At 32.8% G+C, this 26,188-nt stretch overlaps 1 protein-coding gene across 3 annotated transcripts in view; it reads left to right on the top strand.

The window, feature by feature from the left end:
* LOC116766723 (EGFR adapter protein-like) overlaps positions 1-23,808 on the top strand; it is a 175,095-nt gene extending 151,287 nt beyond the window's left edge. For 2 of the 3 annotated variants that reach the window (XM_032656783.2, XM_032656787.2), the window contains 9 exons: positions 806-883; positions 1,155-1,301; positions 12,873-12,953; positions 18,608-18,693; positions 19,200-19,466; positions 19,561-19,710; positions 20,265-20,421; positions 20,598-20,765; positions 21,127-23,808. In XM_032656783.2, the coding sequence (XP_032512674.1) occupies positions 806-883; positions 1,155-1,301; positions 12,873-12,953; positions 18,608-18,693; positions 19,200-19,466; positions 19,561-19,710; positions 20,265-20,421; positions 20,598-20,765; positions 21,127-21,282 (1,290 nt within the window). In that variant the 3' untranslated portion in view covers positions 21,283-23,808. The remainder of the gene's footprint in view (positions 1-805; positions 884-1,154; positions 1,302-12,872; positions 12,954-18,607; positions 18,694-19,199; positions 19,467-19,560; positions 19,711-20,264; positions 20,422-20,597; positions 20,766-21,126) is intronic. The other variant, XM_032656786.2, reaches the window with a different exon arrangement.
* Positions 23,809-26,188: the final 2,380 nt, after the last annotated feature.

Here is a 26,188-nt window from a genome sequence, read left to right as displayed (position 1 = left end):
TGAACGTATATACTTTTGCAACTGTATCCAGTCTAAACATATTCCTGTAGGTATATAACATTTCATTCACAACTGTGAGTATAGTATGTCATGTTAAACAATGAAAATAAAAAAAAAGCAACAATGCATATTGTGATACCGGGAAATTAGAAAATGTGAAACAATAAAACAATTCATATCTTAATTAAAGTTGATAAGGTCTGGCGATGACGATGTAGATCCGTTCTTCATTTGTTTCAGTACAGAAGGGCACAGTTAAGGTATTGCGGGGTTGACAGATCTGGCTTAATTAAAATGTCTAATGAGAGTGCTTCACTCCTCCCCACTCCCCCCCCCTCTTCTTTCTCTATATCCTCTCGTTATTGCACCAAGTCCGTTTGTTTGGCCAGTTAGCACATGTTATGCGCTTGATGTCTTTTTGAAATGTTATTACAGAAATTTATATTATTATATATTCAAAGCCTTCTTAGTGACTTTTATATTTATATTTTTATGTAAATAGATTCACTATGATAAAATTGTCATCTATCTGGTCTCACATGTATAACGTAAACATACTCGTATATATATTATTTGCGAACAGATATTTTTTATTTCCATACGTACTTCACATGCAGCCGAAGACTGCTGTGATTTAAACCAGCAAAGTAATTTTGTATGATAATTTAATTAGTCCTTAAAAATCGTCATTTTATTTCTTCTTCATTGGAAAATAAATATTGTGGTTAGATTAAGAGCTATAACTTTTGTGATATTAAATATTGTGTCTTATTTCTTGAATGTAAAGTGTATATTTATTTGGCAGCAGGAGAGCGAGCATGCGATACCGGTGATCGTAGTGGTGGCTCTCACAGGGGTCAAGGTGTGCGACCCCGAGGACCAGGTGAGCTCTGATAAGACATAACAGATAACTAAACTGCACTGTCATCTGATAAGCATCAGAATAGATCTTTAATTGTCTTTAACAACATTTAAGAACATCTATTAATGGATTCAATTATTTATACACAGTTTATCATATTCAAATTCTTTAGTTTCATGTCAAGTGTACTAATCACATAAGGTGAGAATAAAATTTCGCATTTTTGATTATGAATCCAAAATAATGAATATAATTGACTTTTGACTTAATACACTTAATGTTTTGTGTTCAGAGTGTCCGTATGTGTCACGCTCTGCGTCGAATCTCGTACACCACGTGTGAGGCGCCGCGCGCGCTCTTCGCCTTCGTGGCCCGCGAGCCACGCTGTGAGCCCACGTCCCAGTACTGCCACGCCTTCGAGACTGATTCGCCTGAACAGGTTAATATAACATCATATACTTACAATATTATTCCCACTAACAAGCTACTGAAATCACGTCTGTAAGTAATGTTTCAACGCCAAAATATAAACTTATAATTTATAATTGTTTATACTTAGCTTCTATTTAACTTAAAAAAAATTGCATTTTTTTAAGAATCATAATTGTAACCCGCCAGTGTCATGTCCATTTATTATATGACTGTCTTATAAAAATGTAAGTGTTTATTTCTATGAATTTACAATATATTTAGAAATATGAGAAAGCCACATCACATTACTTTACACCACTAACAGTAAAGTCTTGTAATTACATTTTCTATTTCGACATATTGAATGTACAAGTCTCTGTAGTAGTATTTGCAAAGCGTTTCAAACTAATCTGGGATCCAGGCTTAATCTAAGCTGAAACTTGGCATTCGGTATTGGTTTTTGGCCTCCGGTTTATTCAAGTGCCAATATTGTGGCCGGCCACTAGCGAAGTGTTGAATTGCTGTTTGCCCTGTTTATATATAGGATAATATTGTGTTCGATACCTGCTGCTGTGGCTTCGCTAACGTTAACTTTATATCCAGCACTAGCAACCCAAACGTATTGGAATTTATTCTGGCCATATACAATGCTGTGACCTTTATTGAGTAAATAACCAAATAATAATAATATAGTACGATATATGACTAAAAAATAAGAAAAGGATTTTTAAATAATCATACATTAATAGTCATGTTCAAAATATCCGATAAATAATTTATAAAGCGATGGAGAGTGCAGAGCTGTGTTCGTTCGACTCTTACACTTATTGAAAGACTTTCTCGAAGGATCTGAATTTTTAGTTAAACCTCAAAAGTTTCTTCGCAGAAAAAGTTAAGCCTAGTTTAAAATCTTTGACCGTTACTGTATATAATAAGACCGGATTATCGTCTGAAACATTCAAGGCTTAAATATTTTGTTTAAGCTCGGCGGTATTAGCGAAACGATAAAAGAAAAATATTTATAAATGTATCACAAAACGTTTTACATTTAAAACTGCTTCCGATTGTGGGTACATTTACTCCTATTTCGCATATTGGACACGTATTAATGTATATGAGTTTCTATGCAGCACCATTAAAGGTAATAACACTTTAAGGAATCTATGTAGATGGCGTTTAAAACTGATAATGGATGATATTGATGGTATTGTATTTTAGTAATTTAACACGTTTTCACGATATTGTTTTACAAAGTTTCAAAGGAGATCTTAATTCGACTTATGATAACTAATAGCATGAGCTCTCGTAAATTTCAGCCATTATTATAATTTATAGTCTCGAATTGCTAATGGTAGGAGAAATCGGTGGCGGGGGAGGGGGTAGCTTTAGTTCGTCAACAATATATTTTTTTAAATTTATAAAGGTTATTGGAGAATAGTTAATCATGTTTATAATTTTCTAAGAGAACAAGCAGTTAGTATTCTTTTCACTTTAATAAAACTAAATCAATCATACAACAGAGAGGTCAACGACTTCACACAATTTACCCTAATTTAAATCCGGAACAGAAACGAGCCATGTTTGTAATAAAATCCCCCTAAAATGTTTGGTAATAAGAGGATACATTCAATAAATATATCATTTTGTCTAGCTGTTTATTGTAATCAGTTAAATAAATAATTCAGTTACACTATATCTGTAATATATATGACAATTATCACATTCAAGTTTCATTTTTACCTTTTAAATAAAAATCATTTATTATTGCATAAGCTCTCTTAAATACCTTTTATGTTACCTAAGTATTAATTTTATTTCAATTAACAAAGTTTTATTTAATAAATATTGCATAATATTGACGACCGTTTCAATAACTATCGGACTCTCGTAAACAATGAATAGTGTTTAATGGATTTGTATCGACTGAGTGATCTCGAGGGATATCGGCAGGTAACACCGTAGCTCGTCATACAACAATCTACAATCTAATTAATAAATATCCAAAGAGAAAATGTAGAATGAAAATTTGATAGTCACAACCAAACATCGAACTTGTTACTCGGATAATTCAAGTACAACTGCGGATAGTTTTCGGTCATCGCTTCATTCCATATGTATGTGATAAGATATGTATTAAGTAAATAAAGAATTATTATATGTATTTCTTTTCATACTACTAAAGTTCTGACGCAACTTTAGTAGTATGAAATGGTAAACTTCTTGGGTATCAGTAAGTAGTATCACTAAACTTAGATTCCAGTAACATACAATGCAATTCCAATTCTAAAATTGACAACTAAAATGTGTTCTTTAATTATAAAACAATTTAAGTATGTTACCGTACTTTGGTCACATAAAAAGTATCTCTCTACAAACGTCTTACTTTTAGTACATCTGTATGTTTTCGAGTAGAAATTGTTTCAGTTTTACGACTTTCTAACATATTCCGTATGTGTATGTTCCATCAATGATCACGATAATGATCTCTAACTTTTATTACTCCCATAAAATCATCAACGCTCCAGTCTTAAACATTAAAACATCATTTAAATTCACCGAGTCTGTTTATGTCACAGTCGTATTCTTATTTCTTGGCGATTCAACTGTCGGGTAATTCAGTGATGAATGTCGGGCTCTTGATGAATTACTGGCAGTACTTAAAACGTTTCACCGAGTATGGAACTAATATAGTATTGAATGGTAATCGTGGAAGTCATTAAATTGGCGAGGGTCATCAACCGAGCGCCGCCTCTCGGACGAGAAATAAAAGGCACGGGGGGTAGGGTCGCCATGGTTTGTAAGAAAAAAATATAAAGCTTCCGCCATTTTAATACTTTATTAAAAAACCAATTTTTATTTCCCATTACTTTTTATTGTTACACTGACCGCCTCTAAAACATTAACAGCTGCATTCATAAACTTATTTTAAAATTGGTACAAATACAAACAACAGTAAGGGATAAAAAATGCATTAAGTATGTTTTAATAATGCTTACCGTCGCATGCAGAATATTCTAGATAGTTCGGAGTGGTCACACGGCAGTCGGCACACCAGGCGTGTCGACTGTGGAGTGTGTAGTGTGGAGACGAGGTGCGCGGGCGCTCGCGTTTCTCATTGTACTCTTTCCTCACCGTAAAGGCTTTACTTGAAACTAGTTCTAAGTCAACGGTTTGAGTAGTCTGTAGTCAAGAGTCAGTAGTCACTTAGTCAGTAGCGACTTGATCGTCGAGCTGAAAGCACGTGTCGTTATGTCGTGTGTTCTGTTGACGTGATTTACGCGGTATGTGATTATTTGATTAATTGTGTTGTGTTTGTGAAGTGACTGAACCGAGTGTGGTGGGAAATTTACCTTGGTATGGTTTACGCTTTGATAGTTTTATTACTGATGATAAGTAAAGATGTGTGTATTCTTATTAATTCAGATAGTTCAGTAATGTGTTAAGATTTTTTAATTATACAATTACATACATATATAAAAACTTCTTGCATACACAGGTACCGCTGTTAGGTACAAGTTCAGTTTCAAAGTTTATAACCTCATTCCAAAAATATCTTTTACAGTAGCTTATTGTGAGATGAGTTTAGACTTTAATTTAACCTAAAAAGTTTCGTCTTAAAAACTTGTAATACTATGAATGTTGATTCCAATTTCAAGTCAATATGTCACATGGTTAAAGACCTTTCTTACATTTTTAAATTAAAACCTTACATGAGTCAGGTTTTAAGTTAAAAACTCACAATGATGTGAAAAATTTAAGTTTGTATATGCTTAAGAAATGTTTATATGAAAATTTCATTTTTTAGTGCCAATGATCGTTCTACCTGTGGGTCTGTAAAACAACATTGTAATGAGTAAAGGTTTTACTAAGTTTATTCTTCGATAACAAATGCTATTTCTTATCAATAAACTTAACACCTTCCTTTGGTTAATGAAATTATTTATTTAAAAGGTATTGTAGGACGGCTCACCCCCGTACTTCGCAGTATTGTTCTCACGTCAATAGACCGCGCTGGGCGAATACTACCTGACCTTTCATTATTGCCGTCTTTCCAACTAACAAAAGCACATTTTTTTTGTCTTTTCGCCTTTTTGTTGTTGCAGTTCGTCTGTTTATTACTAAAGTTATATAAGGATGCATTTATCCGGTTACTAAAAGATAAATGGAATTCTCAGATGATAACTTTTCTATCTATATAGACTCTCACTATCGACTTGTCTCTATGAGTGAAAGCACATTTTATCAAATAATATAATTTCAGGTAATGTATTTATTTTTCAGAAATGTAAGCATTTTATTCATTGGAAAGATAAAATTAGAGAATTTTCTCTTTTTTCCACTGGAATTAAGTTTCATTAAATAAAAAAAAATATCTCCCTTAAGGTGTGTCAATTTATTAATAGTGCTATACCATCTGATGAATTATAATATGAGGACTTTTAAGTTTTATGATTCTATTATTCTAGTTACAGGTCTTGTAACATTAGTCGCAATAGTCATTTATTATAGAGCATCTCTCGCCGCCCATGCCGACAGCAACTGGCCCAGACTCCCTCACCCCGTATTGTTTTCGCATCTGTGCCGGTCCTTTTGTCCTCTACTAATCACGGATATTGTTCGATCCTACCGTCCCCTATTGTAAAACAGAATTCAAATTATTATTGTCGTGGAGACATTCAGCTTTATTTGTTAATTATGTTAACAAAAACCTTTAAATTTTTTAACACGTGGTAACATTAATATTGTAAAACGAGTTCGTACAAGCGCAACACATATTATGAAATTGAATAATCTGATTCATATCATTGGTATTTGTTTTATGCTCTGGATATTTATTTATTAGGCTCATTTCACCGGGGATTATATTAGAATGCGGATAAGTCTCTATTCAAAGCATCTTTACAAAGTACTAGCTCCGTCTACAGTCTAGACACTATCGTATAGGCCTCGCTGATATTTTCTCTTACAAAGGATTTTTTTTTTCACATTATTTTTCGTTTATAGAACAATATATCCGCTGGTATAGACGGTGCGGAATAACTGTACTAGTGTAAGTAACTTTTTGACTGAAGTTCAAAAATAATAATGATTTCATAAATTAACTTTAGACGAATTGTTGATTATTTATTTAAATATAATTCAATTCAATAAATATCGTTCTCTTGTTTAATTTGTTTTAAATTTAACTACAAGCACTCAAGAGTCAACAAGTCAAAATTTTAATGCATAAATTTTATTCCGACCTGAGATAAAGAGCAATTAAAGCCGAAATACTTAAAGGAGCTTGGTACTTCCCATAATGTGCTCTGTGATATGAAAATGGCTTGGAGTGATATATGGCCACCATCACTACATTCTGTTGTAGCTTTTAAAGACTTATGTCTGATCGACATCAAACAAACTATTTCTCTCGGATGATTTGACTCAACGTGACGCTTCAGTTATTAGTTTTCATATTTTTTGGTTGAAATTTCACTCCAATTTAAGAAACACTTCCTTTGAATTAAAGTCAGGCTTTTAAATAATTCGCGGAATCAAAAAAAAGTTAATATTTTTTATATAAGAAAATATATAGTTACATATATACCTCTCTGATAGATGTATAGTGATCGATTACGTCAAATATATGAAATAATCATGTACATATTTGACTAACGAGTTTTACTTACCGCTTAAACATATTGGATTTAGCGTGTACGTCGCTAAAGCGAAATTAATTTGAATGTTAATGTACAATACTTAAAAAATTTACTCTACCTATGTATATAAGTATCTACCTAATTATAACTACTACCTATAAAATAATTAACCTTTTCTTGATAACAAATTTCAAAACAAACAATAGAGTAAATACTCGCCTGAGAATACCAATAATACTTCGATACGACATACGAACAGGATTCAACCCTGTAGACATTGTGAATAGTAGTACTTTAGTAACAAGCTATACTTTAGTTTGAAATTAAAAATAAATTAGAAATATTGAACACTTCCTAACAAATAAATATGTGAATTATATTCGAACATATTAATAGTCTGCACTGTTCTGGTGAAGACTTCACTGCGGTGACGGAAACAAATGACTACAGTTACGTTAATGTAATCGAAGCCCAGTCCCATCCCTCATTAGTTTTCAGATCTGAACACTTCTACAATGTAAAAGGATCTTTACAAGCACATTACAATATATTTATATCTATTAATATCACTGTCTTCATTTTTACTTTAGAAACTTACTCTTGTCTCTTGTGTTTTGTATTGGACTTATAAATTTACTAAAAACAAATAAAAAGTATATTTTAGTGAACTGAGTTTTTCAAACAATTTCTTTTAAGACATATAGTATATAAAGAATACGATCATAATGTATTAGATAATATCGTTAAAGGTGCTTTATATTTAGTGACGAAATACGTCATTTTATTTTAATTCTTACTGAACTTAGTAGGTGATTTTATTCCTATTTATAATACACAAAAAATATACAATTATATTATCGAGCATATTCTGTTTTAATAGAATAATTGTATTTTCAATACATAAAAGCTGGGAACAAGATGTTTGAGTTTAAAATACGTTTTATTTCCTTGTAAACATCCGCTTCTATTGTAGATGGTTTCATGTCGTAACACGCCAACTGTCTTCACTCCTTATAACACGCGTCTATAATAAATCACTTCTTCAAAGTGTTACATCGTCAACATATACTTTTTCTAGATATAGGAATAATATTTTATTTCTATTTTTATTTTTATTACCAAGTACTTTTACTCTAAACCGATACGATCAATGTATCTACAGGTCTGTCGTAACTAACTTCGCGGAGCACTATTATGAATGTATTTAATCGTACAAGTGTAAGTATCAAAGTGCTATGGAAGGAAGGTTTACGATGAGACCACCGAGGAGTTCGGTTCCGTGTGAGTAATAAACAAACAACCTATATTAGGAACGAGCTCTGTACTCAGAGACGTGAAGAGACACGTGTTGACGCTAACACAGAGTGACGTACTTGAAGCGATCTTAGGATTGATAAATGTTTTGATAAAACCAGAAAGATACAAACTATTGATAAGTCTGTCAAGTTTTACTTGATCCAACATTCTACAAAAAACGTATACTTACCTAATTATAATACTACCAATTCAGATAACAACAAAAAATATGTTTCGGTCAATAAGTATTGTTTAAAGTGATTAATAATGCAAAACAAAGTTGATAAGACCCGAGCCCTTCGAAACACAAAACTGCTAATTATTTTATACATTAATACAAGTCAATAAACGTTTTTACCATAACGTATCGTGATTCTAAACATCAACACGTTTAATGATCTGTTTCTTTGCGACGATCTCTTTTATCTCCATTGTTATGTTAATATTTTGCTAATCATAGCGACGCCTCCTGCATCTTAATTTCATTAAGACATTGTCTTCATTAATGAGAGATTTTTTTATTGGTAGAGGATTATGTTAAGGTAAGCTACAAGATAATTGCTAACGAACGCTCAGATAAATTTGAATTTGAATCTTTGTAACAACTTCAGATTACCAGTTTACATGATTTGTGTCTTATTTAACTTTATTAGTGTTAAACCCTCTTCTTCCCGGACCAATCTCCGACTTTGGGTTGACAGAGAAATGTTTTAGAACATTATTAACTATCAGCAACATATACAGCATACGTCACGGGACTTCATACACCACACAATTCTCATGACGCGATCCCGAGGAAACTTCACGACATTTCGAAATAAATAGCTGATTATTGGTAATTCTGATTTAAAATTTATTAAACATTTAAGTAATGTACCTGTGAGCGATGTCACACCCTGACAACCCCCACATTTATGACGTCACTAGGAGTAGGAGAGTAGTATCGGGGGACTAGTTGGACTGTGTTTGGATCATTGGTGTTTTCAAATTATATATTTATGTCAGTGTTTTCGTTACTGCTGGTTGTAATACCGGTTCATACTCAGATATCTGAGTGACCTTATTTGAATAACAGACGGACACTTTTCCCGGTAATATCTAACAATCGCTATTGTTCTATTAGTAATGGTTTATTTATTAATGTATCGTATGCGGTACGAAGCAGGCTCCGCGGCTGCAATTTCGATGAACAAAGTGAAATACGAATCCATTAAGTCCGGCGACACACTGGAAGCGGTACGACTCGTTCTTTCTAGCTTTGAAGGATTCATTCTATTAAAAGTATACAAAAAAAGTACACGTAATATATTTGTATTATATTACGTTTTTAGATGAATATCAATTTCTCTGTCAAGACATTTTTTAGTCATCTTCAGTTCCCAAGTTATAGATGAAACTTAGGCTCTAGACTGCATCAAGCATTGAGGGTTAGTTTCTGATGATGTTCTCCGTTGTATTTACATAGAACTAAGTACCATGGAATTAAATCATTAATATGTTTGTTCCGTCGGTCGTCTGTATCTCTGTTTATGGTTCCAGTTTGTGGTGTGGGTACAAAGCGAGCGTGTATCATCGGCGCGCGGCTCATATTGTATTACCGAGTATTTGCGGCTCGGGAACATGCAGACGGAACGATTGAATCCTGTTCTCACAATGTACGACTATTACATTGCGGGATAGCAATTTCGTTGTTTACTTATTTATTTGAGTGTGGTTTCTTGTTTTATCAAGAAATTGTTATTTTTCTAATACAGTGACGCTACCCCGAAGGCGGCAAACTGAATAACGCTGTGATTCCATGAACTTTATTTTTTTAAATATTAAGTAAAGTTTACGGTAGAAACCAATCTATGAAAAAAAATTCTTTGATGACACAATAATTATTTTAAGTTATTTGTTTATTGAAAACATGTTTTGCTAATATCATATGGATAATGTAATGATTATTATTCAGTTCTCCATATTTGGGAACCGCCATGTTGAACTTAACCTGCGGTATTGAAACCAAATACATATATTTATAATTGTTAACGTATTTCAACTAAATCTCTAAAAGATAATTGCTTTAAAAATATTTATCTAATTTAGTCCTGAAAATAATGTTAACAAGATATTTTATAAAAGTCACGATAAAGTAAAAAAGGGTAATAAAATTACTTTTACAAGGGACATTTTTTTAAAGTACATACATCGAACTGTAAGTTATCTGTCACATATTCTTATTTATTTATCACATATATATTTCGTTAAAACCTTCCCAGTTAGTAACGTCACACCTTGTACGGTTTATAAACTCAGTCATCGCCAACACTTCAGCTGGATAAGGAAGAAACTATAAAAACCTGTCGATAAATAAAGCAAGAAAATACTCGAGTGTTACTTATCTGTTTACGAGCTGAGAGAACGAATTCATTTACTACGCAGACTTTTTATCGGAATTTTAATTGATCGATTCCCCATCGAGGTGTGGGTGTCCGATTATAAGCATTTCTATTTGACCGCTTCTTATAATAATATGTCATTTGTCACTTACATGATTAATCTCTAGGGTAAGGGAGTGGATGGAATCAAGAATGAGTATTAGAGGTAGTTTGGCAGTAGCACCAGTGACAGAGAAATTAGGGAGAAATAGGCTCGCATGGTGTGAGCGTGTCAGGAGAAGGATGCAAGGTATACAATGAAAGATCGTGTGAGAAATAATATGCATACGATAAGCGTGAATTCAAATATGATGGCTGATAGATTATTATGGTGGAGATGTACTTACTATGATATGCTTAAGGAAACGGAAAAACTTCTGGGAGCTGACTGGGAAGATATTAGTTGAAACTTATTTCTTGATTACATTCACAAAGTACACTACATTTATGGAAACTAAATAACCACATATATGTTTGTTTGTTGCTTCTTAATGTGCTATCTCACGAACCAATTTTCATTAACTGGGATGTATTGATAAGAGAGCCGTCTTTAGATGTAATTTAAAGAGTCAAAGATAAATTATATATTCTAATTTAAAATTTAATTGTCTTTTGTAAAATAAATTTCACATTTTTGTAATCAATGATACAATAATTACAATTTAACGATGTCCGAAACGATGCGGTACGTGGGAAGCGATTTCGATTCTGATATAATATTTTCTGTAGGGATTATATATTTTAAATAAGAATTAAGTACATGCGTTTTAAAAGCTTTAAAAGGGGGAGGTGTACCACAAGATTTTATTAAACTCGCAATATGTGTGTTTGTTTGTCTATATACATCTTATAAATATTTTTAAGGTACATGTTGTCCGATTACAGATTTGTGAAGGAAAACAACTGAAATAAATAAGTTGATGTGATCAATTGTGACAATTAAGATTTTCTCACTACGTAATTACAAGTAAACTCATCCGAAAATATATATATATATATATATATAAAATAGCACTTATTTGAAATGGTTTCAGAGTTTTAATTAATTTTATAGAAATAGTTTATATTTTACGACAGAATTATAGCAAAATTAAAACTTGGAAATGTGTTGCATCTGAAGTAGGTACCTACTACATGAATATGCTTAAAGTTTGATGTATAAAATAAAACTCATTACACACCTTATAATAATATATTAAGAAAAAAATATGTTTCTACTTTATTTGAAAAATACTTAATTTCATCATGTAAAATGTTCTCCATGAAATATTAACCAGAAGTGAAAACTAAGTAAATCATGAAAACTAACTACAATTAGGTAAATATATAACTTCATGCAAAGAAATATATACATACGTCTCACAACATTCCTATGAGTACAGATGTCTATCCTGATTTGAAATTATTAAAATCTTATTGTTAGTTAATTTATATCTAAAATTTCTTATTTCCCTCAAACTGGTATCATTCTGTTAGAGATGAATGTCTGATGTAATTTGTATGACAGAGTCATTATAACATGTATAAACAGGAAACGTCGCTCCTTCCGTTATATCCCAGAGAACGGATGTTGGTGCTACTTTACAGGCTTTTTGTTTAACGTTTCATGAATCCAGTCCCCGTTTATTTAACTAGTTCTGCCTCACATCTCCTTTTGTTTTCTGTAGAAAAAGGATTAGAATATAAACCAACATTTCTTGTGAAAAACGTTGTGTACAATTTTTACTCTTTCACTACGTTTTATAAAATATAAATTTATGTTCGGATAATTCAAAGCATTGTTTAATACATCCATGAAATCTAGAAAACGACTTAGGTTTTAGATTTTGAAGTAACTAGTAAATGTGGAGACTTAATATGTTAATGTGGTTACAACAGCCGCTGAACTTACTCGACTAGTCTGCCAGGAGTTTTCCGCATTACAGAAAATATACTGACCACAACATAAATGTTAAACTATAAAATATAAATACTGAAATAAAATATGAATCGTAAAATTAACTACCGAGAGATCGGATTCATGTGCTGGAAACAACCACAGAAATATTGGAGTCGTAAAAAGCTTTGCGTTTCATCTTCAAACGGGACGCGGAATGTTCATGGTGGAAATAGTAAATATTTGTAATGCAAGAGGACAAATTAAATTTTGTTTTGAAACGTTAATTATGTGCTTTAATGGAGATACACATATGGTAATATATTTATTCACTTGTAGGCGTTGATTCATGATTGTGTCTGTTTCAGGCCGAGGAGCTGAACGCGTTAGTGGGAGATGCGTTCCGGATGGCTTTCGCGTCGCAACTGCAACCTTCCGCTCCACTCTGGGTGTGTTGATACTTACCATCAAACAAACATACAAACCCACATACACACATACATACATACATGCGTTTCTATGCCCTCTATTATTCATTTATATATAACATAGCAAATATTTTGCGACGTCACAAAATATAGACATTTGTTCAAAAAACGCCGGCCCAATTGGATTGTTTTTTTTCCTAACATTTAACATCAAACAATATATATTTATTTTAGTTTCGTTCTGTGCGGTATGTTCACTGCTCGCACCACCACCTCCTCCTCCACACTCCACCTGTAAATTACACCTGCTATTGTCTAAACAAATAACCCTTCTGTATAATGAAGATTTAGTGTTCTGTGCCAGCGGCCGCTCTAATGGCCTCTAAGTGGACTGTAAGGAATTTAAATTGAAACTTTATTTAACTTTGCCCTCTACATGACACTGTATTAGTCTAGTTTTTATTTCGAAGTGTAATAATTCCTATGCAAAAATTATTTTTTTCTTATGTTTTAATATGATTACTTTGTATATTTTTATAATAGTATGCTATAATCTTTTTATTTCGTTTAAATTTTAAGCACCCATAATTTTCTTAGCAATTAGTAGTTCTGTTCGAAATACTTCAGCTCATTTATATATAAGATTTAATAGATGGAGCATTAATAAATTATAATGTATTAATGAAAAATTAATGTTTCTAATAAACGAGAGTCTATTTCAAAAGATCGTAAACAAGGTTCATATTATTTACAGCGGACACGTTTATGAGATCGATTCATTTCGTTACTGCACGTAATAAACTGAGGGTTTTTAACATATTATGTGAATTTTACAATTGTCAGGTTTAAATATAAAATATATTGTTAATATGATGATGTGGACTTACTAAAACTATAAACATTATACATATATTTATTATTAGAACTACTTAATACTCTTGTGTTTCCTGTGTTTTATTGAATGTGATTGTTTATTTTTATCTTTACATTCAGGTCGACAGATTCACTGCTCTTCTATTTTATATATAACGTTTCGTCTTGAGAGAGAGGACTTACACACAGAGATAAAGATCACTGTGATATAACTCACTATCACTCACTCTCTACAGTTACTATCAGGAAGTTAAATAACTTGAATGAATGTTTTTTTTTGTTGGATCTGTTCAAAAAATTTTTAGAAAAGAGTGGCCTTTAGCCTAACATAAAACAACATTTTATTTTTATCCTGAAGTTCGTAAACTCGCGGATAGATTTGTTTTCCAGGGACAGTTCTTATATAAACTTTATGATTAGAATATGATTTTTTCCTTTCTTGGTGTATTAACCAGAATTTTTTAATAAATGTCATTCCTTAAGTTTCGCAAAATATAATATACATATTAGAAAAAAATATTATTTTAAAGTACTTACTACATATACAAACTTCTTCAACAACCGAAAGACATCTCAATTTGACCAACTAACAATAAATATAACCATATCAGATACAACAAACAATACTACCAACATTAGAATAACGTTCAAAGCATGAGTTCATTAAACTTCAAAGTTACATTATAAAAGGTTACGGACGTGACCTTTACTTTATACGACTTTTAAAACTCATATTTATTTCATCCTTATAATTTTATATTCTCTAGGAGTTCTTTGTGTTTGGTTACATCTACATTTAATTATAATTAAGTCATTACACACAAAAGCGAGCTAGAAATAATCATTTCATTATCAGTACCTAAAATAAGTTGTCCTTGACTTGTATGTAGGTGTAACACGTGTCTTAAAACATTGAGTGAAAATAAACTCTTTCAGTTATTAAAGGCAAAGTTTTTTGTACAAAATATGAAGGCCGACTCGAAGAAATGAGGATTTGAAAGCGGACGTTAGACAGAGATCGATTTATACACATTGACATAATGTAGAAAGAGATGTGAGATCACGCAGATTGTCGTGCGAAGCTCCCGTAACGTATTTGTGACGTACTTCATAACAGGGTTTATTATGGAGAAAGTATTCGGTTAATTTGTAGTGTGGGCGGATTATATATAGGCTCCCATAGGTTGAAAATATATTGAACACAAGTATACTAGTGAATAGGATGACTTAAAAAGAGTGGCGCATTCAATGCAGTAGAGACAAGTCTCATAATAGTCAACATATAGAATGGCTCACATCGTAGAATAAAAACTTATTACGGCCGACATAAAAATTTTACCACGAGATTATTACAGAGCTATGAAAAATATATTTTTAAAACGAGCATTCATTTTAGGTTTAATTAAGGGTTAATGAACTGTTTGGAAGGTTACAATTGATGTAAGATTTTCATTTACAATGTTTGTACAAAACGGGATGTGGTCTCGAGAAGCGAATGCGGTTTAATGTCGGCTGTCTGGTTTTAACGAACGTCAGGTCAACCATAAACTAAAGTGTTATGAGCGAGCTACGAGATGTCTAAAGAATCTTTAAAATATTCGTTTAATAGTTTTATATATTTCTCAGTTATTGAAAGAATGTCTATTTTAGTATTTCCTTTGGCGCGTGTGAAGGTCCGACTCTGAGTGAATCGCTTCTAACGACTCGCCCGGAGATGTCGTGTCTGATCTCTGAAGACATTCTTCAAAAAAAAACTGCTTTGTACACCCGCCCCCGCTATTTGGGACACAGTTCAGTTGTGTGGTCTAATTTATAGACGAAATTCATTTTACTATAGTTCCAAATCCCCTCTGTACAGATTTCTCTTTATATTTATTATGTTAAATATCTCTTGATAACAAAGGAATATTTCATTATTCTCCTACTGATGGTCGGTAGTAAAACTATTTCATTCGTCTCGTACGAATGTTTCGATTCCCGACTATCATATTACAACAACATTTCACTTTCGCTTGAACAGAGTGACACACGCGGACTCAGCTGCGAGCTTCCTTCAAGGTTCTGATGTTGTTAAATCGATTCCATTCAAATTATAATAATATAATTAATTTGGCGCGGACATGTTTTATGTAAACATCACGGAAGTGACGTAGTGTGATTATAAAAAATTACGTTGCGTACAATACCTATTCTTCAGAAAAATGCGAAATCAGTCTGTAAAGTTATTTTATAATAATCAACTGATCTGAAAGTTGTTTGATTATATTATAAAAATAATTCAATATACGTTATCTTATGTCACCGTCCACCGTCCCAACATAACGGCTCGTCCGATCATTACAATCTGTTCCCAAATCTTAAGCTCCGTTAGTCTGATAGAAAACGTGCTCTGTTGTTGATGTTTCCACCGTCGGCATCATCAGCCACTATCACTCATACTGTACTGTAATTTACTGCGTTCTGACAATAACATAAAGTATTTCATGTGTACATAGAAATGTTGTACCTACATACATGTGATTGGCAATTCTTGTAAAACATCGCCAGAACTAGAATTAACTTTATACAAATATGTAAATATTGAATATGTGATCAGGATCAAAAATTAATTTTTCATATTTCTTTTACATCAGAACCTGTTCAATGTTAATTTTTGTTTTTGGAGTTATGTGAAATTTTATATTATATGAAGAATTAATATATTATAAGTATTAAGGTGGCGTCTTTAATATATGTAGTTAATATATATTTCTTCTTTCACTCCGTTTTTAAGTAAATCAATTCAGTAATGTCGAACGTCATGTTGAACACGCGCTTCTAATATTTTGTCTTCTGTGTGGTTTAATGGAACCCCACATTAAATGTTCCAAACACTCGTCTCCGATCATGATTTAAATGAATTTATCACGCGATAAATATTGATCCTGTCGCTATCGACTCGCTACAAGCACAGACAGACACATAAATGTCAGTTTAAGCAAGATCAAGTGAAATAGAAAACCCCTTCTATGATATGATTAAAATATGTTTAAGGTCTACAAAGCTTTAAAGAAATATCAATATGTATTATAACATGTTATTTCAAGTACTTGTCTATTCAATCGTGTTATTTCTAATGTGGTTCTTGTATGCGAGAACACGGACGGTGAATATTGTGTTGCACAAATATTTATTAATATCAGTTTCAGCGCCAACTAACACAAATAATCTTTTATATTTTATTACTTTATTAATACGACTGTATTAAGCACATGTATCAGAATTATGACCCGGCTGAATAAAATAAAGAACCGACTTTTGTGAGCACTTTGATTATTCTTAATATATATAACTATATTTTATTAAATAAAAATAAACGTGAAGTAAAATAATAATATTTCTTTCTCGACAAGTTGGAGATTTTATTTTGCAGAGAAAATAAAAACACGTCATTCAATAAACCCCTGACTGCATCAACTTCGTTTTCTCGTCAGTGGCCTGATGGGAGACGCGATCAGTTTTTGTCCTCTCTGACGGATGGCGGCCGCTCTCCCTCGCTGAAATTTATTGCTCATATTATATTTCTTATACTCGAGATATATAATTGAAAAAAAATCTGTCCTTAACTTAAAAGTAATAAACTTGTCAGACTGCTTCGAAATTAGTATCATTCAATCTTAATGTTTTTGCATCAAAGGTATATAATTCGATGGCCTAATTGCTCTGAGCGATGTTTAATAACCGAATATAATTCAAGCGTCTAAGTCGGATGTGGGTTCACCCTCGAGACTCTTTCACTAAAATAAAACACAACAGGACTATTTGTCTGCGATGTCGAATATTATTTTAAACGAATTCTGTCACGCGACAGCATATCCGTCGAGAATTAAACTGTGTCTAACGAAAATATTCCTTATTTTGTATAAAGTAGAGTATAGAATGAGATTTTCTGTGACTTCAATTCATCCGTAGTAAAGTGGGCCGAAAATTGAAAATAAAAGGCTAAGAATAGCTTTGATTTAATAAAGGAATTTGGAGAAACATGAAATTAATTTGTGTTTCTATAAGCTGCCTGTTTCATTAGTCATTGAAGGTGTTTATATATTTTAAAAAGATTAGTTTGAAAAACTCGAGTAATTTTAAATCATTTGTAATGAACATCTTGACCAACACAATCATCTTACACTGAACACTATGTAGTATAATATGTTTATATATGTTATTCACTCATACAAAATCATGTTAAGACAAAACATACAAATGCAACGTTTTCAATAATTTAAAATATTATATAATTAAATAAGAAATAAAATAAAAAAGATAAAAATTACATCTTTTTTTCTTAAATAACATTACGAGAATCGAAATGTTCTCGATAACTGCACGCAGTCAGTTAACAACAAAGGTTTACTCTCACTGGAGGCCCTTATGTATCTTAAACTTATACGTATAAGGTTCATTTTAAGGTAAAACTGTGAATATAAAGGCACTCATGAGTTGGCGATAGGTCGTCGGTTCGCATTCCATTCGAGGAATGCGCGGGCGACTGATTTATAACCTGACTTTGGTTTACTGTTCGCTGACAAAAGCACCAATTAATTAAGGATTTCCGAAAATACTTAAGAAAGTGGATTACAGTTTTTTAGACGCTAATCCGGTAACGTTCATGTGTGAACTTTAAAGCAGTATAAACTAAACATCGCTATTAAAAACCTACTGAGCTTTACGATCGAAACAATATGTTAATCTGTTAACAATTATTGTGTTAAAGAGCGTCTTATTTAAAATACAATATATTTTTGAATATTATAATTGTTTTTCAGAGCAAAGAGCTAAGTGGAGGCTCGTGCCCTCGTGCTCCCGACACTCTCCCGGGACTGACGCACCATTACCCTCACCGACTGGACCGGTAAACTATTATTACTTTAATTAATATTCACAAAAATAATATAAGAAATTAATTAAATCATTATTTTAAAATATATTATTTTTCTTACTAATGTTCATATATTATATTCTTCACACAAAAAAGTTATTTTTTTGAACACCTGAAATGATGTTCGCTTAGTTTTGTGTAACTTTAACGAGGAACGGCAAACGAAGAAACACAAGTCTATTACTTTAAAAATGTTGTAAGAATCTATCTTTGTAAGTATTTTGATATATAATATATTATATATTAAACTGTTCCGTAAAGTATGCTTTCTAGTACCGAAAATTCCATTCACACGAGATGATTTTTCACTATGTTCGTTTAAGGTTATGTTACTTTAAAAAAATTTTTTTTTGTAGTTTTTCGAAGTTAATCGTTGTTTATATATTTCTTGAAAGGAATAAATCACGTATTTTATATAATCATAAAATATGCTCGTTAATAATAACTTTTCTTAGTTTAATATATTTCAAATATTTCAGGTCTCCATCACAATGCGATATAATGGGCGGGTCCAAGCTGGACGGCTGCGATGCGAGCGAACCCAGCGAGGCCAGCGAGGCCAGTCCCAGCTCCTCGGAGGATTGGAACTCACCCACAGAACTCAGCTGTTACAGGAGACTCGGAGAGAGACTCGAGAGAATGGAGCGACCTCCCCTCATGAAAAGACTCGCGCTAGGACTCAGCGGAGCCTTGCTGCAGCCCTCGGACGACGACGCGACGCCACTCGTGACAGATACGCCCACTACGTCAGTTCCTATATATACATACACACAGAATATATATTTATATAAAATAAGTGAATTGATGACGTCACAGTTTAATGTTCTTTAATGATTATAGAGACACCCAACATTCCAGCCCAACCAACGTCCCGCTGTGTCTTAACGGAGGATACATCAACGAGGCGTCCGAAGCCGAGGCTCGTCGAGACGCTCGCCGGGACCAGAGGCCGGACCCAGACTTCAGAACCTGCAATAATATTACAAACGGGTAAAAAATACAATGATAATAATACATCCAGAACGTAACGAAATATGGAAGTATTAAAGCCAGACGACGATACGCTGGTGTTTCTTAGAGGAAAATAGACTAGGTCAAATATATTTAGTTTCTTAAAAGTTTCTCAAGAAAACATCAAAAAATACCAACACCGGACTTATAAATGCGCAAAACATCAGGCAAATCCGTTTTTTGGGTCGTAACAGATACAGATACAGATCCGCGGAGCAAGAAACGCCAATTTGAAGTCGGTTCAAAATCAATTGCTACCTTGTTTCGCCAAAACCTTAAAGTGGTTTGTCCGGTTTTTCTTCTTATTTTGTTGGTTGAAGTTTCCGTTCTGTTCGCTAATCAAAAAAAAAAAAAAAACAAATATACGTTAAACCTGAAACAAAAAATATTAAATATATTATTGTACTGAACTTGTGATACTGGAATACTCAGACGTTGTAAAATGCGAATCAATCGTTTTAAAAAGAACTTCTCATTGCTTTTATTCTTTTTGAATGAATTCACATTCTTGTCATCACCTTGTATACATGTAGCCGCCCCGGCCCCGGCAGCGGAAGCGGTGCTGGCTCCTCGTCCTCCGGGGAGTCTTCCTGTTCGCGAGCCTCCGGTAACAACAACAACTGTAACTTGCGACCTCTGGAGCCTGAACTGAGACACGCTCCATGGTTCCAGCAGGGCATCCCTAGAGAGGTTATTATGGACTATTCTTACATTTTACATTTTCTTCTATTCATTTCACATTTCTCATGAAACACTGTAAATAAAGAAACAAACTAGTAAAAGCTTTATTGTAAAGTAACTGCATCGCCTGATTCCGATGTAATGAATTCTTTCGTTGTCCGAAATTTATTTTTTGAACATTGCAGATAGCCCTGGAGGTGCTCGGGGCGCAGACCCCGGGCTCGTTTCTTGTCCGCGCCTCCACCACTCAGGCGGGCTGCCTTGCGTTGTCTCTGCGGGTGCCCCGGGACTTCGCTCCTCACGGCATCGCCCATTACCTAATACTGAGAACTAATAAGGGATACAAAATCAAGGTATGTTATCTGAATTATTACTGTACTAGTGCAATTATTTATTGTCCTTTTTCTATACAAGAGTTTTTGTTCTCCCAATAATGTAGCTCTCGATACACTCTTAGGGTGTATTCCTATATCTCACTAGAGTATTTTTTGTACCGCAGATATTATTATGTTGTAAATATACTGTAATTTTTTTTTTTAATTTTATATAACCTTTTCATTATTTTAGTTATTGCATATGTATTTTGATATGACGGATATCGTGGTACAATACTCCAAAATTTTGGTTTTAGAATCCTCAGTAGTCTTATTAATATGTCTATAAGACAATAAATTTCCCGCTTACAATGTTCTACACACCTGTTTATTCTTGAAGGGCTTCACGAAGGAGTTCAGTTCCCTATCAGCCCTCGTGACTCACCACAGCGTGATGCCGGAGCTGTTGCCGGTCGCTCTCAGGCTGCCGAGACGAGCGCCGCGCTACAACGACGAGAGGGAAAACATCGACGAGCTCCGCACACACGACCTCTGAGGGCTACGGAAGTTACGGAGACCTCCAGCTAGAGGGAGATGCAAGATGCGGAAGACCTAGAGATAGAGGGGGACGGATGGTGACGCCAATAACAATGAGAGACACTTCACATTAAGATGGAGTTGATTGAAGAAATGTTATTCTTCTCTAGGTGATTGGTGGAAATTCATGTTTGTGTGTTCTACTGACGTCTTATTGGAGTTAATAGTGACAGACTGTTAAATTTTTGGGTGGATTATGTGACTATTGAAAACATGCTGTTGTATAGAATCGTTAACCTCTCAGGAGTAAGACACTTTTAATTAATTCCATAACACACTCCTGACATACAAATACGGGAATCCTATTATTTTATTCATTATTATAGAAGTTGTGATAAAGTTAGACATTTGTAACCGATCACTATACTGTTGCTTGAAATTTATAATTAGCTAAAATACATCATGTGTCCTTCGTCGGCTTCACGGTTTCGCCAAAATGTCCCCTATTATAGAATAGTTGTAACGAATGTATTGAGGGTGATTAATAAATATTTGGCAATAGTTAGAATTCTAAAATTATCTTCGAAATTATATCGAACAATATTAGTCGTTGCGAAGTCACTAAATTATTGTACGTTGTCTAGTTACAGTGCTAAGATAGTTTTTTATAAAATGTGATAATTTTACTTAGGGCATGTAAAAATTTTTGTAAAATAACAAATGTGTATATGGATTTGTAATTATAGATTTTCGTGTCATAATTTAGTTTAAATTTAGTGCAATGATGCGATCCACGAGTCTGCGTTATTAAAGGTATTTCTAGTCTTAAAAACATTTCTAAGTTTTTTTTAAAAAATTTTTATGCAAATTGCACAAATACGAAAAATCTCTCTTCTCGCCTGGTCATTTTGCCATGATTGAATATTATATAGAATCTTAAAATTTATTTTAAATGTCAAGTTTTATAATGAATTGTTTTTGTTATACTTCTATAATATAAATAATATCGCGAAATATAAAACAAAATAACTAAAACACAATTTTTATGGAAGTTAATATTTGTGGTGCGTAAAAAATGTAGTTTTTGCGAAAGTTTATACGTTACATGTTATTGATAAAAAGCGGTCGAGTTGTTTATGACGAAATGCCTTTTAGCTAGTACTGATGTTTTAGGTTTACGACATGTGGATTGATATTATTATGAGGCATTAACTATTGTTATAACGAATTATCGTATTACATGGCCCCTGGATAGAATTCAAGAGAATTGCAGAAATGTAACGTTATACGTTATGTATATATATACATATATGTTCGTACGTCCGACGATACAATTTAATTATTAAGGTGAATTTCCCGAATTTCTCGGAAACGTCTTTGACAAATAAAATGAAAATAAATAAAAATAAGGAGTCAGGTTCAATACTATTCAAATGTTGTCCATGTTTTAATAACTCACTTGGATATGTTTTTGGTGTATATTATTTCTATATACATAAAGCACTTTAAGTTCCCACCACGACCGTTAGAATGAGTATTCTGTAATGGGATTTCATCCTCAAATCTTCGTCGTAAGGAGCAATTGAAAATTTTATATCAATTGACAAACAAGTAAAAATACAAACTTTTTCATCAGGAGATCTTATTTAAATTCAATTATTTGAATCAAATTCTAAAGGAAGGAAGGAAGGAGTCCCTGGATCTTTTATAGAAACTCATGTGAGCGCTGACTAATATAGAGGACTTGAACTCAAAACTGAATTGCTTCGAGGCGTCAACTGATTTTAATTTCAATGTAAGAAAATGAGCAGAATGTATAAAAGAGACAAATAACAAAGTTAATGTTATGTAACTTAAATTAATTTAATATCAATCTACATGTTGTCAAAAACACTGCCTTAGTACGGATCACGTATATTATAAAATTAGGATTAGCCTGTTGATGTTTATCGATTATTAAAAATATATTTAGGCTAATATTCGAAGCCTCTGTAATGATCGACGTGCTGACTCCATACCGTATCTTCTAATGTTCAAAACATCTCCCTTGTATTATATTCACTTCTAATGCGGCAATAGTCTATCAAAAAGTAGACAGTAGATATGCTTTCTTGTATGTATTAATGTTATGTTACTCGTATGTCATAGCTTCTGATACAGATGGGGGATGTTTTGAAATCCATTTATAAAAGTAAGAACACGTCATGTTTATGAATATTCATTTTCTTTTTTGTAGTTGTAAAGCGCATTTCACAGTCACAATAAAACACATCAATGTACAAGATGAATGAACATCAAACTGGCTAGACTTAAGTATCTCATTGTTAAAGTAGTGCTGTTCCCGGAGACGGCGACGCTTCTTGAACTGTTGTATATATGACTGACAGAAAAATACGCGTTAAATATTATATAGTTTGTATTCCAGGAGTGTCGTCGTCTTCTCGAACTTTCGGGCGTTGTCAAACAATGCCAGTGTAACCCTAACGAACCATCGCCTCTGTATACATACACTAATAATTTATTCAATAAAAATGATAATAAAATATATTTGTGTTATTTACTGTCTTTCTAAGAAACAACTTATAATGTTCAATAATTTAAAGATTTTTTTTAGCTGGAAAACAGTTCATTAGTGACTAGAAGATGTCTGTTTGAAAATTCTTTTAACCGTGTGGAACTTGGGTTATATCATTCTTGACCGGATTGATCGGTTTTTGGATACAATATGTGTGATTGTAGAAACTGGTGAGGAAACAAAAGAAAACTGATAAAAAGCTCATACAAAAAATGTTAGTTCGTGTTTATTTATACTAGGAAATTGCTTCAAGAAGTCGGATCTACAGCCACCAGTCCATAAAAATACTTAATATGTACAATTACTTAGCAACAAACCGTGTATAGTAGAAATTCGTCTAAGGCATCATAAAATCGAATAAAATTATTTCCATAAATACTAATATTTTTTCGTGTTTATAAATTCAACAGAATTTACTTCATGTACGTTTTTGTTGAATAAAAACAAATAAGAACGAGTTGTTACACATCGGAGATTTTTGCATTAGCACTTACATGGCGTTTAATTCATAATTAGTTGTCAGCCCTACCAAAATTTTATATCGATCCGTTCCAGATGACTCTCCCAGATCAGATTAAACTCGTAAGATGGGGTAAAGGTACCGAAAATCTTGCTACATCTGTGGGGAATTGGTAAGTATTTTCTGGTTGGATGTAAGGTATTCATGGGTAGTGGTCAATATTCGTGTAATCACGATAAGGTTCTGGAAATCAAACGTGAAGCGGTTAGTCTTTCGGTAGCCATAGGTCAAAAAGAGACAACCGCAAACAAGTAAGCAGTAGGGTTTGTGAGAGAAGGCGCTAGGGCTATAAAATCCAATGTCAAGCTTTACTCTATCCTTGGATGATTAAAGATAACGATGGATACGTATGAAAAACAATATAAAAATCCATGAAGATATTTGTAAAAAATATTGTGTCTTAAGTTTTCTTGTTAACGATCCATCAATCATCATTAGTGTTTAAGTTTAAGTTGTTTAAGTAAACTTACTTGAAGCAATTGTAAACACTAATGATGATGAAATATAAAAATGCTCTAGTGAATACCTTTAGCAAAGTCAAAACAATTTAATTGATATGATGTTAACCGAGTGGAGCGTAGTTGAATTTTTATTTTTAACATTTCCATTTTTGTTTTACCATTTTTTTCCATTGTTTTACCAAGTCAAGTCCAAGTCGTTCCCAAGTTTAAACTCACTCAGGAAAGACAATCCAACGAATTTTCGAAGACTAAGTTTATTGTACTTAATTTTCACTAATAGGTATGACTATGTCAGTTAGTGACAGTATCATTCAAATCCAAGAGCCGTAAGATGAACTGAAGCCTAAATTAAGAGAGGGTATCCCTATAGCAGGTTTTCCTGGTTCTCCATGATAACAGACCTGGTATCTCTATCTTCAATAGTAAGAGACTTCGTGTAAAATATTCTTGTGGACCGAATTTTAATAGTGTGCTGTACTTTCTTAGCTCAGAACTAGATCACTGTCAAAAGAATGTGCGTTGTTTATAATAGTTCTGAAATATTTCAATCCGAATCATAAATGGTGCATTTAATAGATAGTGATTCTGGAATTTAATGTTAATAATTTAAAAACTCATAACTTACTTAGAATTTAATGAAAATCAATATTGTTATAGCAAAAAATAAGAAAATAAAAGCAGATTACTTTATTTTTGTAAAAATATCTAAATAGAATTGTTAGGAAAAATATATTTTATCATAATGTTATCGTTATTTTATGAATTATGGATATAATGACGGTAACCTTAGAATTACTAATGAGAGACTTCATAGATGACGTATTGCAGTCGGTAGTTTTGAAAATATTCCCGGCCAGCCGTCCTGGCTTTGGCGCCACCAGACAATAATAAAAAGGTTGTCGCACTGGCATTCGATTTATTCCAATCCAATCGTTTGGAGAAGTGATCAGTGCTCATACAATGAAAGATACGTATCCGAGTATTGTGTCGGTAAAGTGATTTAAGGAATCAAGAAAGTCTCAAAGGATGAATATATACATCGAAACTATCTGAGGTTTGGATTTTTAACCGTTGTTCAACAATAAGTAGTAAAATTTTCAATAAAGATTTGCAAATATCCAACACTACATAACCAAAAATAAATATCGGAATTTTCACTTTCAATAACTCCTTGAACAAGTAACCCGTTGTAAATGATCGAATACGATACATTACGAGACAGACCGCTTTAACACTTGCGAAGCAAAGTATACAACTAATAATCTAACAATTATTTGTTAATAAACAAACGAGTATCAAGTATTAAAATTATAATATTAAAGCTTACCCGCATTTAACACTGATTCTGTATTGATTCTTTGTGACAGTA

Source organism: Danaus plexippus, chromosome 10 (assembly GCF_018135715.1).
Source record: "Danaus plexippus chromosome 10, MEX_DaPlex, whole genome shotgun sequence".
Taxonomy (NCBI): Eukaryota; Metazoa; Arthropoda; class Insecta; order Lepidoptera; family Nymphalidae; genus Danaus; species Danaus plexippus.
Note: the sequence above shows the minus strand (reverse complement) of the source record. Positions and strands in the feature narration are given on the sequence as shown.